This window comes from Chinchilla lanigera, unplaced genomic scaffold (assembly GCF_000276665.1).
Source record: "Chinchilla lanigera isolate Chin_1 unplaced genomic scaffold, ChiLan1.0 scaffold00122, whole genome shotgun sequence".
In the NCBI taxonomy this organism is placed as follows: domain Eukaryota; kingdom Metazoa; phylum Chordata; class Mammalia; order Rodentia; family Chinchillidae; genus Chinchilla; species Chinchilla lanigera.
In genome coordinates this window covers 2,561,182-2,577,677 of record NW_004955523.1, presented here as the reverse complement: position 1 = coordinate 2,577,677, position 16,496 = coordinate 2,561,182, and the positions used below count along the sequence as shown (strand labels likewise).

General features: G+C 50.6%; 1 protein-coding gene across 5 annotated transcripts in view; it reads right to left on the bottom strand.

The window, feature by feature from the left end:
- Nucleotides 1–16,496, bottom strand: part of Dpf3 (D4, zinc and double PHD fingers, family 3) — a 295,896-nt gene that overhangs the window by 141,253 nt on the left and 138,147 nt on the right. For all 5 annotated transcript variants that reach the window (XR_001231939.1, XR_264640.2, XM_013507168.1 and 2 more), the window contains one exon: nucleotides 10,369–10,476. Coding sequence is in view for 3 of the 5 variants with exons in the window: in XM_013507168.1 (XP_013362622.1) it covers nucleotides 10,369–10,476 (108 nt within the window). In the remaining 2 variants the exon portion in view is untranslated. The remainder of the gene's footprint in view (nucleotides 1–10,368; nucleotides 10,477–16,496) is intronic.

Here is a 16,496-nt window from a genome sequence, read left to right as displayed (position 1 = left end):
TACTGCTCGCTTTAAAATTCCAGGCCAGCCACATGGCTAGAGGACCAGTCACTCCTGGACATGGCCTTGGCTATGCCTACTCACTCTTCTCAGGCACTCAAGGGTGGGTTCCAGAATCTGAGGTTGGGACCACACATGAGCATTTCCCCTGAGATGCAGAAAAACACCCGCTCTGCCAAAGGAAGTCACCACTGGGCTGGCCCATAGACCAAGGCAACATAGCTCAGCAAGATGGGAGGAAAGCAGGAATGGATTTGCTTAGGTGAAATATTTCTAGTGGGGTGGTCAACAGCCACGGCCTCAGAATAAATATGTCCTGGAGATCTGTTTGTTTGTTTGTTTGCTTGTTCTTTTTGACACAGCGTTTTACTATGCAGTTCAGGCTGGTCTTGAACTCACTCTGTAGCCCAGGCTGGCTCAGACTCGAAGTGATTGTCCTGCCTCAGCCTCTCCAGTGCTGGATTTACAAGCAAGCACCACAACGCCTGGTTTGGAGATCTATTGTACACCATGGTGACTACACTTAATAATAATGTACTGTATACTTGAAAATTGCTAAGAGAGTAGATCTCAATGTTCTCCCCACCAAAATAATAGTAAGTAGGTTCAGTAACGTTAAGTATGTTCACTAACCTTATTTAGTCATTTTATAATATATGCATATATTGAAACATCATGTAGTATACCATATAGACATATAATTTTATCCAATTATATATTTTTATTTGTTAATTATATAACACATACCATATATACATGTATAACTTTTATTTGTTAATTATATCTTAATGAAGTTGAGGAAAAACTAAAAGTAGATATTTCAAGGGAGTACAGGTGACTGGGAAGTATAAGAAGATGCTCTGGGGGTGAGAGCTGAGCTCTGCTACCCAAAACCACACCCTCGCCCTTGAGCTCCTTGTCTGTAAAACTGGGAGAGCAAAAGCCACTACGCATGTTCCTATAGGGCCCAACGAGGCTCTGAACATGAAGGGTCCGGCACAAGCAGGATGCTTGGTGAAGGTGAGCGCCCTGCTCTTCACCCCCTCCAGCCCCTCTTCCTGTGCTCCTCGGCAGAACACTCACCCGCTGACCCTCTAGGGCCACCAGGCGAGGGGAGGCCCAGCTTCCCCAGTGTATGCATGGTCCAGCGAGGACAGCAGCCACAAGCCAGCACAGAGAAGCCACAGAGCGTGAGACACAGCTCAAAACTGAGAAACTGGCCCTGCTTCAATCCCAGGGTAGGCACAGCTCCTGCAGCCTTGGAGGGAAACCATGGCAAAACCCTGGTGAAGAATGGCCTACTTTCTGCATTCCTTTAATGAACAATTACTGAGCATTTACTATGTGCTAGGTTCTGTGCTAGGTGCTGGGGACATAGCTGTGAACAAAAGAGACCAAACTCCCGGCTCTGGTAGAATGTATATTCTAGTTCATAAGAAACAATACACATGGGGAAGAAACAATACAGGAAAAGCATAAGTGAGACCTACAGTCTGACATTCGCTACTCAGTGCTCTGGAGAAAAAACAAAGTGGAAGTGGGAAAGCTGGAGCATGGGGTGATGGGGTGGTGGTTATGCTTTTAAATATGGCCAGGCAAACACAAAAGTGGAGGAGGAGTAAAAGGCGGCCACACAGATCTCCAAGCACCGACACCCAGGCAAGCAGCCATCAGCACAGAGCCCAGCTCAGCGCGCTCCCGGGCCTTGAAGGGCTGGGTAGGCCGCCAAGACAGCGTCAGTCTCGGTCCTGCGTGTGAGGCCAAGCCACCAGAGGTTTGCAGAAAGCAGCGACGGGATGAAGCCGACACTGTAACAGGATCACTCTGAAAATAACTAAAGAAGGGCGAGAGCAGAAAGGGGAGACCAGTGAGAGGTTCCTGCAAGATGTATGGAGCCTACCGGTGAGCCCGGTACTCGGGAGGGAGCTGGCCAGGTGGGGACAAAGCTCACGTTCTCGTTGTCAGACACATCCTGGACGCAGTGTGTGCTGGGGAGGAGTCCCCTGGCCCTGGCTCGCACACTGCAGGAGGCTGCACGCTGAGGTCAGGGCCAGGCACCTGACGTTCGGGGGACTGAGGTGCGGCACTCTATCACAGCAAGTCCACAGAGGAGTGGCTCTCCAAGAAGAACGTAGACTAGCTCACGCCAAGAGCAGGAGAGAAGACGGGCAGGTGGGACCGGCTGGAACACAGCGCGATAACAGGAGTCACACATGCAGAGAGGAGTCCAAGTCCATCTCTGCCCTGAGCAACGGATGCTGGAGGACTGAGTTCTGGGGCCCGAGGAATGAAGTCATACAAGTTACAGATCTGGGAAAGGTGGGCCCCACCTCCAGGTACCAGGTCTTCTCTCTGCGGTGTATGAGATGCTAGACGGGGGGCCTGGAAAGACTCTAAGATGGATGGGCTCCCATCTGGCCAGACAGCATGCAGGTCTGGCGAGGCAGCGAGATCGCTGTGCATACATGCGAACCCCGGGGTCCGCCTTGCAGTACAGCATAGAGGTGGCGTCACGGTGCCTTCTCACACTCACCAACTCTGCCATCCTTAATCCCCACAACCCTTAAAATTACTCCCAGAAGCTACCATGCTCCACTTTCCTCAGATGAAGAATGGAGCCTGAGGGGCTCAGGTAGTCAACCAAAACCACAAAGCCAGTGTATAGAGGGGTCTAGACTTGAGCCCAGGCTTTGTGTGGGCCTGTTTGGTGGCCTTTTTTGAACAAAGCAAGGCTATTTGGCACAGGGAAGGTCCCTGTGACCTATAACCAAAGATAGGCAAGAGGGTGAGGGCAAAATTCCGACCACCCCACGCACCAGAATAGGAATCCAAGGGGGAGGCCCGGCTGGGCTGCCCGAGGCTTCTCACCCCGGCTCAGTCTCCCTCGTCTGTGAAGTGGAGGCAACGATCTCATCTCATCAAGTCGCGCTCTCCAAGCCTGAAATCAAATGCTGAGCACTTTCCTTCATCCCTTCAGTAACTCCTTACTGTCCATCTACCACATCTACCTGTGCTGGGTGCTAGGGAGTCTAGGCATGTACCTGCCAGCGGGGAGAGACACAAGTGAAAGACCACCGTGTGTAACTCCGTGACGTGTCAGGCTTCCGATCCCTGCTCTGAAGGTGGCTCTTTCAGGCCTGATGCAGCACATGACACTGACATTGCTGCTCTGCCCACTCCAGCTGCGGGCCCATGGCCTCTGCCACCCCACGCTTCCAGAGCCCGCGGGACACAAGCAGTGCCCAGGACATGCAGACTCGGCTGCCCAGTCCCAGCCCCTGCCCAGAGATGCAGGGGGGTCCAGGGGCGGGAAGTGGGCCACCTCTCCTCAGCCGCCTTCTCCTGAGGCCAACAAAGAGGCGAGGCTGCAGTGCAGGCCTCCAAGGATGGCTGGCGGCAGGCTCTGACACCGCGGGAAGGAGATAAATGACTGGTCATTTCCCCCTGATGCACTTGAAGGCGTCCTTTCTCCTTGCCGCCCCAGGCTCGGGCAACCCCCCACACAGAGACAGATAAGCCCTGACAGACTGGGCTGGGAGCGGAGCGTCCTTGCCCGCCAGAAGGACACAGCCAGACTCCTCCGCTGCCTAGGAGAAGGTCACGCTGCCCACCGGCCCACACCTGGCTCAAGGTTCCGCAGGTCCCTTCCTGCGCTTCCCCGTCCGGCCCGCCCCTGCCCAGCGCATGGCGGGGGGAGGGCTGAGGGGCACAGGAGCCCGCTGACAGCCTCATCCATCTCAGGCTGCATGCTTGGGACACGAGCCTTCCTCAAGTTGTCCCCGGACAGGCGGGTATTGGGCGGGGGGCTGTCCTGGGGAGAAGAGAAACCGCGCTGAACGTCAGAGAGCGAATGGTGGAAGAAGCTTGGAGACTATTAAAATGTGGGCCATGTACAAAAGCAGTAGGGAACTAATTAAGATGCAGGATTTTCAAAAGCTGGGCAAGTTGGCCACAGCCTGCTCCCATCCGCAGCGCTCCGGCAGGGAAGCACCCCAGGCGACCAGGCGGGGACGCCGCGGCTTCCACCACCTTATCCCGCCTTGGGGGACACCCTTTGAGGTCCCTGCGGCTGGCTCAGAGCTTCTCCACTTTGGGACTGTGCAGGCTGTGATCCCCTTCAGACTCCTGTCCCCAGCACCGTGCCAGGGGGGCAGGGGTCCTCCCGGCCATTCATCCCCGGCCATGGAGGCACTGCCAAAAATGAAAATCCCAAGAGAAAGAACCAGAACCCTGTTCCTGGCCGCCTTCCCTCCCAGCACCCTTGGAATCCAGCAGGGGAAAGAGCCTGCTGCTCCCCAAGACTCCCGGGGCAGAGGGACTGACAAGGCCTCAGGTGCTCGGGGCATTGGAGGGGCACCGCTTAGCAAAGCCCTTTCCCTCTGTCAGGGCATCATTTAGCCCAGAATCAACACGTGTGTGGAGTCTTGGAGCAAATGTGCCGGTCCAAACTGGCTCCCCTAGGGTTCTTTCCTTGGCTTCACCACCAACGCCCTTGGGAAATTAACTTCCTAATCTATGCCATGGTTTCCCAACCTCTAACATGAAGATAATATCTGCCCGAGACTACAGGGACCAGAGGCCTGGGGTTGAAACACGCTACACTGATCTAAGCAGACTATCTGGGCACTTAATCCAGAGGGACTCAAGTAAAAGTTTGTTCCCAGCCTTTTTCTTTTCTTCATCCAAAACAACAAAAAAGAGAAGTTAAAGGCCCCTTTTTAATCATCTGGCTTTGGCCCAACATCTGCCCTGCTCTGGGGCCTGCAGTGGATATTTACTATCCAGTGCTTGCGGCTGCCAGCTCAGCTCCCTTTCTCAAGGACAGGGCTCGACTCTCAGGGAGCGGTCTGGGGCGGAGGCCCCCTGCCGGCCCCAGGCCCCTGCCCGGGCCTTCTCGTTGTAGGTTGTGATATCTGCGCCGTGAAACACCTTGCCTGGCTCCTGCAGCCAAGTGCAAGCTGCAGAGAACACTGAACTCGATTGTTAGTCAGCCGAGAGGAATAATGTTGTGTGTGTTGTCCTTCAGAAGGCCAGGCGAGCAGGAGGTGTGAGATGTTTATTCAAGACCGATCGGAGGGGTGATGCTCAGCATGAGGTCCGGGGACACTAAAAATGCTTTCAGACTCTAAAGCGCTCTCCCCAGCTCCCAGCGCCTTCCCACCAGTCACGAGCACACACACACATGCGCGTACACACACGCACACGCGCACACACACACACACACACACACACTTTCCTCTCCAGTGAGCAGTACAGAAACACGAGACAGATGCACGCTCGCAGTGAAGAGGATGGGGTGAAGGCTGCAGGAGGAGGGGGTCCGTCCATTAAGGAACAGCTGAGCCCAAGGACCCGTGTGACCTCAGCCAAGGCCTGGCTCTCCTGTCCCTGCCCCAGAATGCCTCTGTGCTTCAGCGGCTAAGCCAGAAGCGATGCTTCCATGGTCCTGTCCTCAGGTCCCTCAAGATCCCTGAAACTGCCCCCTCCTCCCTTCAGCCTGACCTGGCTTTCCAACCCAGCTCTGCAGACCTGCAGGCCAGGGACAACTCTGTCTGCTGTCACACGCTGGCCTCCATTGCTGAAAACTGATGGGCTCGGGTAGTGACAAACTCAGGTAGTGACAAACGGGAAGGACAAACTGAGCGCTGGCGTGATACGCTGCTCTTGATCTCCACCCTGACCACAGGAAGGACGGCAGACCCACTCGCACCTGAGGCTCCTCCGTTCTCACAGGCCAGGGCACCCCTTCCTTGTAGGGAACAAGGGCACGTCGTGGTGGTGCTGATGGTGAGCCCACGGGGCTTCCAGGGTCCTGGCCCGCAGGCAAGGGCAGCCCTCCCCAGGAAAGCCAGAGGAGAAGGGAGAGGAAAGGTGGACGTCTCTGGGGCTGGGTGGCACAGGGATGCCAAGGCTGTGGGGGCTGGTGGGTAAGTTGGCTGGTTGGTTTTCTTTCAGTAAACTTATTCTTCTAATTTCTATAAATTTAAAGAAATTCATCACAGGATGGACAAATTGATTATTGATTTTTAGCAAGTTTTATCCGGACAGGATTATACATAATGTTGTATAATTTGGGTTTTTTTTTTCCCCACTTAGCAATATATCTTAGATATCTTTCCATTTCTTTCTACTCACTTTTTTTTTTTTTTTTTTTTTTTGGTTTTTCTCCGGTACCGGGAACCGAACTCACGACCTTGCGCCTGCCAGGCAGGCGCTTTTGCCGCTGAGCTAAATCCCCAGCCCCTCTACTCACTATTTTAAAAGACAAAATAATACTCCTTTCCATTTCTTTCTACTCACTATTTTAAAAGACAAAATAATACTCCTAAAACTTTCACTTTTGTGAAAGTTCTGTCTATTTAACTAGTTTTCTATCAGTAAACCTTCCGGTAGTTTCTGTTCTTTGCTTGTTGTTATAAACGGTGCTACAATGATTATCTTCTAAATTTCTATTTAGATACACAGGTATCTAAAATTAAATTATAGGTGCCCGTAATATGTGTGATAAATTCTAGCAGAACCTTTAGCTCCAAGGGCAAGTGTTTTTAAAATACTGATAGGCACTGCTTAGAGTCCTTCAGAAATGCCCTACCCATCTCATTGCCACGCATACAAGAGAGCCTGCTTCTCCTTCCCCTCAGGGCTCGCAGTTCACAGCTCCTCTATCCCTGGGGAGGGTCCCCTTAGCCCCTGGGACAACTTTTCCCACCTACTAGGAATTTGGGGACTCAGCCAGTGACTATTCTGAGTCACACTCCAAAGCATCAGTCAAAAAACTGAGCCCTCCTGGAGCCCAAATCAAAGGGAATGAAAATAGAAAACAGCAATGAAAAAATATTGTTCAAGTCAACTGTGTGCTTCAGGGAGGACACACCCCCCAAAAGAGGAGGTCCTCTCGGGTAGAAGCTGCATTATACAAATGATGAAAGGTGGGGAGGCACACCTCACGGGGCACCTGCCAGGACACAGGAGAAAGGCCGAGGGGCAGCCTGGGCGCTACAACTGCCAGAAGGGGCATCGTTTTGCAAGTGTCCATCCAGAGGCGGGCAACACCTTCTATTTTTGCAGAGAGCTGCCTTGTGCAGTAACTGAGGCCCTGAAGGGCTGTTCTCCTGAACACATCTGCAAAATTCAAATGCAAAGCTTAATTGCTTTTAGGAAGAGAGGGCTTGTGTCTTTGGTGGTGCTGTTCCATTCTCTAGAGAGGCCTGACTGCTGTGAGGTGCCAGGCTGTGCCTCCTTCTCCCAGAGCCCAGAGCACTACTGGGCATCTTTAAGCCCAGCTGCGGGCAGGGGCAGGGACAGAGGGCCAGGCCTAGGCCCTGTAATACAGACTCAAAACAGGACGGGGAATGATAGGCATTTGGCCAAAGGTTTTGCGGGTTTGGGTTCTGGCTTTCATTTTAGCAGGCTTAGTAGTATGTCTGGTTACCCAAAAATCGGATCAAGTTCATCTGAGGAGCTCTGTCCTTTGAAAGTCACTTACCACAGCCCTGAGCTGTTGATTGTCTCTTAGCCCTTGGCGAAGAGGAAAGGGCAAGCCGTGGGAGAGCTCCACTTTTCTCACCCGGAGGAAGGGCCACACAATGGGTTGGGCATGTTTCTCCAGAGTTCAGCATTGCCCAGGACCCTACGCCTCTCAGGGGCTGGGCCCTCATCCCTAAATCTGGTTCAGCCACTTCTACCTCGTGCTTGGAGGGAGAGGCTGAGGGAGGACTTCAAATGGTCACAGATATACCACTGTGAGCCGGAGGGAACATGGTGACCGAGAAGCATCGGCCCTAGTTTCTTCCTTTTCCCCACCCTCATAAGTCATGTCGGGCCCAAGGGTGGGGCCGGTCCACAGCCCACTGTGAATGCTGCTGCTCCCTCGTCAGCAACAGGCAGGGCAAAAGCACTGGGAGCCGAGAACATCCAAAGTAACTCTCCATGGAGAGAAGACCAAACACTCAGGAGATAGCTTCTTGCCTCAGCCCCATAAGCAGTGATTGGTTCTCAGCTGCATGATCCACGCAGTGGATTCTTGCTCTGTCCACAGTCCAGGTTCTCTCGCCCATGAAATGAGCTTATAACACCTTTATCCCTTCCTTGCCCCTCCAAACCCCAGGCTGTGGTAGGACCAAGTAAGTGATGTGGAGGAAAATGCTTTATAAAGAGTTTTATAGTGATTCCCTTCGGACATTGCTTATGATGACAATGAATCAATCAGAGTCCTATCTACCCTGGGTGACCGTGACTGGTGGGGCAGACACAAACTCGGCCAGCTAATCAGTCCTACCTGGACTTCTCTGCCACGCTTGTGAAAGGGGACTTTTTGCTGAGTGTGGGCCTGCTGGCCGCTTTCCCTGCCCCCGGAAGAGAAGACAGTAGTAGAGAGAGGGGGAGACACAGCCCGCGCTAGGGCTTTTTGAGCATCTGAATGCAACTCTGTCTGAAGCCAGGTAGACACTGGGATTTGCTGTTCTGAGACACTTTGGGTGCGGGAGGCGCTTAGGCTAGTTGGAGTTGAGTATTTATGACTGAAGGAATTCCAACTATCTCTTGATATATTTTAATTTTGTGATCATAAGGTTTTTAAAAGAAAGAAGCCTTGTTAACGTCGCCTTAAGTTAGTATGTTTATCAGCAGCATGAAGAAGCAGAAAGGCATTGAACGCATAATTCAAGCAACCTGGACTCTGCTGCATCCACAGGAATTGCTGTGTGGCTTTAAGCAAGTTTCTTTAACTTTCAGGACCTCAGTAAAACAAGGAATTAGACTTCGTGAGATCTAAGGTACTTCACCGTGTTAAATGTCTTTGGTTTTAAGAAAGAAGACCCAATAAGTCCCGTATAAAGTGTTCTGAATTAAGACCTTTCATGTAAATATTAAGAATTAAGACTAACAATTTTAAATTAATGTCTAATACGTGTAATACAATCTCTTAACAAATTAAATGGAGATGTTTTCATGCACATTCAAAATACTCACTGTATCACGGGTTAAATTGGAAAAGTTAGGAACAAAAACTGGGAACAGCCTTGTTAAATAAATTATGATCCCCTCATCCAGTGGAATATTATCTAATTGTAACACCAGATGAGGAGACTGTATGCAAGGATGGCCAGTGTCTAAGGCACTGTATAAATGGAACTGGCAGGGGCTGGGGATTTAGCTCAGCGGCAAAAGCGCCTGCCTGGCAAGTGCAAGGTCGTGAGTTCGGTTCCCGGTACCGGAGAAAAAAAACCCCCCCCCAAAAAAAATAAATAAATGGAACTGGCAAAGCCCAAGGTGGTCACGCTGTGTGGAAAAGAGGAGGGGATAATCGCATCAGTGGAATTCCAGGTACATGCGTAGATAATCGCAGAATTTTTAAAAACCAGTGTCACTGATTATCTTTGGAGATGTGCTCTTATTTTTTCCTAGGCAACATATCCTTTTATCTTTTAAATGTCAAAACTTGCAACTGCATTATCTACTTAAAAATCAAACAAAAAATTAATTAAATTTGTTTGATCCTCAGGCTGAAGGTGGAAGGCTGCCTACGAACGCCAGCTACATCTGTCCTAGTCAGCACAAGGGAATAGCCCAGAGGGTCCACGTACTGAATCAAGGAGACACGTGCCACTAGTGACAGGCCACTGGACAGCACCACCTCCTCAACTCTGAGTCACATCGCAGCCCAGAATCCCCCAAATCAGAGGTGCCCTTAAAACTAAGAACCCTGAACAATCACTTGTTCTTGCTGCAACCCAGACACAGGGGTCCTGGGCCAGGGTGGCCACATGGTCTGAAGTATCCATAGTGAGTAGTCAAGGGACACAAACCGGATCCTTCTGCAGGGCTGCAAAGCAGTCTCCATCCCCGAGACATAAGTTTTGAACCCCAGCTCTTCCATACGGCCAAGACAGGTTCTATGTTTAACAAACTGGCCCTTTCCAAGAAAGCTGCTCCAGGGGTTCACATGAACAGTGGCGAGAGGGTCCACAGGGTGCTGTCTTCTGGAAGACACACAACCTGGGATCAGGCACCTTCCTTGAGACCACAAGGACGGAGGTATCTGATGCAAAAATACCGCAGCTCCTTCAGCTGCTGCCTGCTTTGCTCCCTGCTATTGCCTCATTTGCTTCCCTGGGGGGCAGGAGGGAAGACAATGTAGGAGAAGGCTCACGGCACCAGAGAGGAGAGAAGCTCAGTGGACAAGCGGCCGTGTCTCACCGCAGAGCCAGTGCAGAGCGACACCTCTGAGTGCCGAGTGGATACCTTTACTTCCGCTGAAAACACAGCCCTGTGGACAAAGGGGCCAGCCAGCTTTGCCCTAGGCCAGGCCCCGGTGTTGCTGCCTCCTGCCGGGTCCCAGCCAAGCTCCAAGCTCCAGAGCGCACTCACCAGGTTTGATTTCCAGCAGTCGAAGCTTTGGATCCTCAGGCGGATGCAATCGTCTCTTCTTGCGCCAGCAGCGGGCAGGGTATGTATACAGCTGCCCCGGAGCAAGGCCTGCGGACAGAGACCATGCAAAGATGAAAGGCTCCAGCTGAAAGGGGCCGTGGAAACTACCCCCACCAAGCTTATCATTCGCAGGGAGAGGACACGCAAGCCCAGAGAGGCGAAGTGACTTGTCAAGGTCACAGAGCTGGCGGACAGCACAGGGTGAGTCTAGGCCCTCTGCCCCAGCACACTGCTATCTGGTCCGCCATGCTGTCCATCACACCAGCGTCCACCATGCTGTCCATCACACCAGCGTCCGCCATGCTGTTCATCACTGTTCATCACAAAGAGCCATCACTTTAGTAAAAGCAGCTCTGCTCTCTGGCCTTATAGACCATAGGAAGAGTCAGTCTCATGACAGCACCCCCAAGGCAGAGGCTCTCCGTCCAGTATAGATTAAGTAGGTTCCCTCCAAGGTAGACAGAAGTCATGGGCCTACCTTGGGGCTGCCTCCATAGGAACACACACCTGCTCTAGGGACCAGGATCCACAGCCCACAGAGCAGCGTTCCTGGACATTGCGGCCCATCTGTCTGAGCCATAGGCTTCCCAGAGCTGGGGCTCGTGTACTATGCTGTCCCCTGGCAGGAGTCTCCATGTATATTTGGCCTCTGACACCATCAGCAACGTTGTCATGCCAAGAATACCATGAGAGTTGTTTCTCAGACAACACTCCTACGCCACACAATATGACAACCAGAGGACACAGAGGGGCATGGACTCTCTACACGAGACCTACTCTTAGAGGCAGGGGAAGGTGCTTAAGACTGGTGGGCTGACTTGGAGCCTAAAATCATCATCTAATCATTCTCCAAATAAATGAGTGGAAAGCCCACTGAGAACTGGGCTTTTGTCTTATTCCTGCCAGGAGCCCCAGAACCAAAGCTGTGTCTGACATGTAGGAGAACCCAACGAAGTATTTGTTGAATGAATGAATGAATGAATGAATGAATATGTTCCAGCTTTAGAATAAATTCTATCTTCTGTGGATAAATGTGGCAAGACAGCTGTTAGATGCAAGCAGCTCCACACGAGAGTGTCGCTGCCTAAACCTAGGACCACAGGGCTCAGAACACACCAGCACCCTATCCCCATCCGCTGCCTTCCATTTCAAGGTCTGTAAAAGTTAAGAGGGGAAACTGTTTTCATTATTTCCCTTGCAGAGAAAAATCTATAGAACTTCCATTACTACATAGCTGTTCATTCATTTTTCAATTTTTGCCAGTCATCTTCACCAATTCATTGGGTTGGATCCCAAGCAGAGGCAACTCTCCCAGCATTAAAGGAACCAAAATATTCAGGTACCTTTATGTGCTAAGTATCATTTTAATCACTCAACTGCTTCCACAGGTTGCAAGACTAAACAGTTGGGAGGTTTCGACCCTTCTTCTTTGATTCTCAGAAACCATTAAGATGGGAGCCTATGGGGCTCCTGCTTCACGGGCTTCTGCATAGTAGGAACACCCTGCAGCTTTGAGCTCTGTGAGCTCTGAGGACCAGACTTGCAGCAGGTGGACAGAAGCCAAATGAATCAAATAAAGGAAGCTTGCTCTCCCTGCCATGAGAGGTCCCGGGGTGGCCTCTCTTTGAGGGAAGGTTTCATTAGAAATAGCTCAATGTTTTTGCGTGGCTCACTTCAGGACCATGTCCTCTCTCATCCTACCATTCCAAAATGAATGTCTTGATTCTGAGTCCTTTCCAGGGGTCCAGGCAACCACTGCACATGGTGATCTGCAGGAGGTCAGGGAAGACCAATCACTGGCCTGCTACACCATATCCCAGAACTACTCACCCTGGGATAGTGATTCTTAACCAGGGCTGAAACCAAAATCACCTGGAAAACTTCTCAAAAGCAGAAGCTCTTAAATTCAATTCATTAGGTAAGGAAGTTGGGGTGACTTGTTTTAGAACTTTATATGTTGTTGGAATGCCTAATTGGGAACCTCTGGATGTCTAGGCATCATTTATGACTGTCTGCGTGTTTCTCTGATGGGCCAAGATTGGCACAACAGCTTTTGCTGCAGGATCCCAAGCATCCTCGTATTTCCCCAAAAGTGTTATAATTCACTACCTGCTTCCTAGATTATCTCCCCCACTGGCTTTATAAGATCCAGGATGGTAGGAATCATGTCCGGCTCTCACATCCCCAACACCTAGCACACGGTGCTTAGCAGGCACATCAAGGAATCTTAGTCAAGTAAACACATTCAACCAGAACCGAACCCAGTTCAGAAATATAAGAAGTGAACGGTCACTAGCTCTGCTGTTCCTGGCTCCAGGAGACGCCTTCTTCCAGAAAGACCCAACAGAGTAGACCCAGAACCAGGCCCAGAGCCCAAGTTACCCAACCCAGTATGGCAGTCTCTGGTCTCGGGTTTTTTTCATGCCCCTGGTATATCCAACTTGACCAAAAGCAGGTGAGGAGGAAGGAGCTGATCCAGACCAGTGCTCTCAAAAAGTCTACGTGGCAAGAGCTCAGAAATGTCAACACTTGTCCCTGTACCCTCCCAGAGACTGCAGTCTCTGCACTTGTGGGTCAGCAGCTCTGAGACAATCCCGAGCCACTGTGCTGGTAGCTGTAGGCCCTTTCCTGGAGAGGCAATGTTGGTAAGTCCTCTGAATGTCCAGAAGAGGGAACCGGTTTTGTTTCATTCCTTTTCTCATAGATTTGAGAAGCGCCACGGGGCCGAGGAAGAGCACACAAGTATGGGAAAATACCCCAAGCCCTGTCTGAGCCTGCCTCCTCGCCTGGAAGATGAGGGCGCCAATGACACCCACCGATGGGACGGTCATGGAATTCACGATACCCAAGAGGAAGATCTCTATGGCCGTAAAAACTTAACAGCTGTCAGTTGTTGATTGCCAGGAGTTAGCTGATGCAGACTCATCTCGGACTCTGTGACCACAGGGTTTGACGAGGTTCCCCGTCCCACCCACGCTGGTCTTCGGCCGTTTAGTCACAAGGTGGGAACAGGCTTCCCTTTGATGTCTGCTTTGATCACACCTTGTGTCCTTACCCCTCGCCTTGCACGCCTCCCTAAGCCGACAAGCCCCAAGGCTCCTTTACAGGGCCACGTTCAGCCCCAGAGTTCCGCTTGCGGAGGGAGGAGCAGCCTCGTGAGACTTATGTTGTTTATCTCATTAGAACAGGAGGCACATAACTCAAGGGCCTGTGTGTGTGGACGCCGGAGGAGGGAGGAGGAGGAAGATGGAGTCACAGCTGCTGCCAAAGAAATTAACCTTGAGGAGTGAGCCTGGGGCTAGGGGTGGGTGCAGAGGAGGGGAAGCAGGAGAGTGGGAGGCCAGAAAAGGGGGTGATCGGTCCTTCCTGGTAACCAAGGCCACCGCTACCCCTCCATTCACAAACCCACTGAGCAAACTGCTTTTCTGTTGCCTCCAGCTGCAGCTCCAGTCACAGAACTCTGCCTGTGTGAAAGCACCAGCAGATGAGAGAGAGAGGGAGAGAGAGACACAGAGAGAAATTTGCACACTTCACATTTTCTGGGGAAACTATGCAAAAATTTGGTATGATAGCTTTGGTGCCTAAATGATCAGCAAACTTAAGACAAATATCTTGTTACACGTGTTTTTCAAATTTGGCAGGTAGATCCTGTGTTCTGAGCTTCCATGACAAACAGGGCACGAGCTAAGAGGAATTGATGAGAAGAAATGCAATGGAAAATAGAGAGAAGAGGACATGGAAACAGAACAGTAACGCAGAAAAGAGAGTGGCTTTCTCCTCCCCCAACCAGACCCAAACTGTGAAAATTCAAGTCCACTCACAGGGAGGGCTCTTCCCGAAGCATCCCAGAGAGGTAGTCCCACAGCCCCCGCAAACCTCTGCCACGGAAACTTACTACTTCCCAGGACTGCCCACCCCACTGCTGGCCAGCCCTTGAGACAAAGAGAGTCACCTTGCCCTTATTTTGAATCAAAATCTACCTTCTGAAACTTACACCAGTTTGTCTCCCCTCTGTCCCAACAATGAGCAGAAATCATCTGCATCCCAGCACTCCATCCCCGATCCCCACTCAGTTTTGTTGGTTTTTTTGTTTTTTGTTTTTCTTCCAGTACCAGGAATCGAACTCACGACCTTGCGCTTGCCAGGCAGGCGCTGTGCCACTGAGCTAAATCCCCAGCACCCCCACTCAGTTTTGAAGAGGAGCCAACCAGGACAGTGAGGAACTAGAGAAGAAAGGGAATGGGGAGAAAGGCACTGAGAACCCCTGCTCAGGGCCAGGAATAGGATCGACGACTCCAAATTAAAACTCCAAGCGCTGCCGTCATCTGCGCCATCCCAAAAGGAAAGGGACGGAACAGGAGACTCCACTTTGGGCCACCAGTGCCATTTAAACAGCTCCTCCATATCTTACTCCTACCACATGTCATCACCATGGGCCGCCAACAGCCTCCCTGCTGATAAACAGATAATTACATGAGGCAGGAATTCCTCAAGACCGAGCACAAGCACTGCACAAATAGTTACTGAAACGCTAAACACTGAACCAGAATATCAGGGAAACTTTCACAGCAGGAAATCTGCCCCAGATCAAGTCTTACTCATCTTCATACTCCCAGGGCTGGTCCGGCATATCAGAGGTGCTCCATCAGTATTTGTGGTTGAAAACACTAATTTAGATCAACTCTCTCTACAGAGCCGGAGGAATGAGTCACAAGGCCCCTAGGCAAGGCTTGAAGAGCCGGCAAGATTATTTCACAAGAACACCAGCAGCAGTTCCCTGGAGCAATGCTCTTCTCTCTTCTCTAGGTTTATTTAAGAGCTTCCCTGACTTCAACAGCACCTTTCAGCAAAGCTTTCCTGAGCCAACCCCTAAACAACTAGAGTCCAGGAACTTAATACTATATTCTAGGACTCAACCTACACCACCACTACCACCCCCCAACCCCCTGCACAATGTTCATCAGCCATCCCCTTTGTGCTGTCCCAACATTCTCCCTGAACCTTCTTATTTTAAGATTTAATTCCAGCGTCCCTCGGGTGCTGGCCGGTGGACCTTGATTCAAAGTGCTGCCTGCTTCTTCTGGCCCAGGGGCTCCCAAATCCCTCACTGGTCCTATCTCACTCAAAGCGGATACTGCAACAACTGTTAACATTTACCGAGCTCTCACTCTTTCCCAGGCTAGCACCTCACACTCATGGTCCTTTGTTGGTGTTCTTTATATAGACTTCATATATTTCACCCTCATTCTTACCTCATTGTGGCAGTAGCCCCATGAGACACTGAAAGGCTGAAGACAGAGAGGCTAACCGTGATTAAGTAACTGGCCCAAAGTTGCCCAGCTCCTCAGGGAAGTCCACTCCGTGAGCCAGGCACAAAACCTCTCCACTCCCCTACTTAAATCCCCGTGGAGCCAGAACGGAAAACAGAAGTACTGAAACGCCAAGAACTGCCCTTATGGGAAACCAGTTCCCACACCAGAGCCATCAGGAAAAGACCTCCCTGCCAGCTGACTACCTCCACCAAGCCACTTCTTGTGGAATTCATCTTTCTTCCTTATCATATCACCAACTCTAATTTCTCACAGAGAAAGCATCCTGATAATACAAAAGCACTGTAGCAAGACCTATAAAATGTGTGAAGAAGCCAAAAAACCACTAGGATCTGCTTCCCAAATTCATCAGAAGAATTTTTAAGAATTACAGAATTAAAATATGAGTTTAAGGGTTATTAGATCTGATCTCTACCTGATACAAAGATCACCTCTACAAAATTCCTGACAAGTATCCCCCACCCTGGCCTCAGTTTCAATAAGTCTAATCCTCACCCTGACGTGAAGCAGTCTACTGCGCTGTTGAAATATTCTGTTATTAAAAGTATGCCTACTACTCTCATCTACTGCTGGTGGGAAAACTATGGAGAAGAATTTGGCATACCTAGCAAAACTACATATATATTTTTTTATCTTTGACCTAACAATTCCATCTCTAGAAAATCTCTACCAAAGAGTCACATGCAAAAATATAAAGATATTCATTGTATTCATTGTAGCAGAGTTTATGCTATTAAA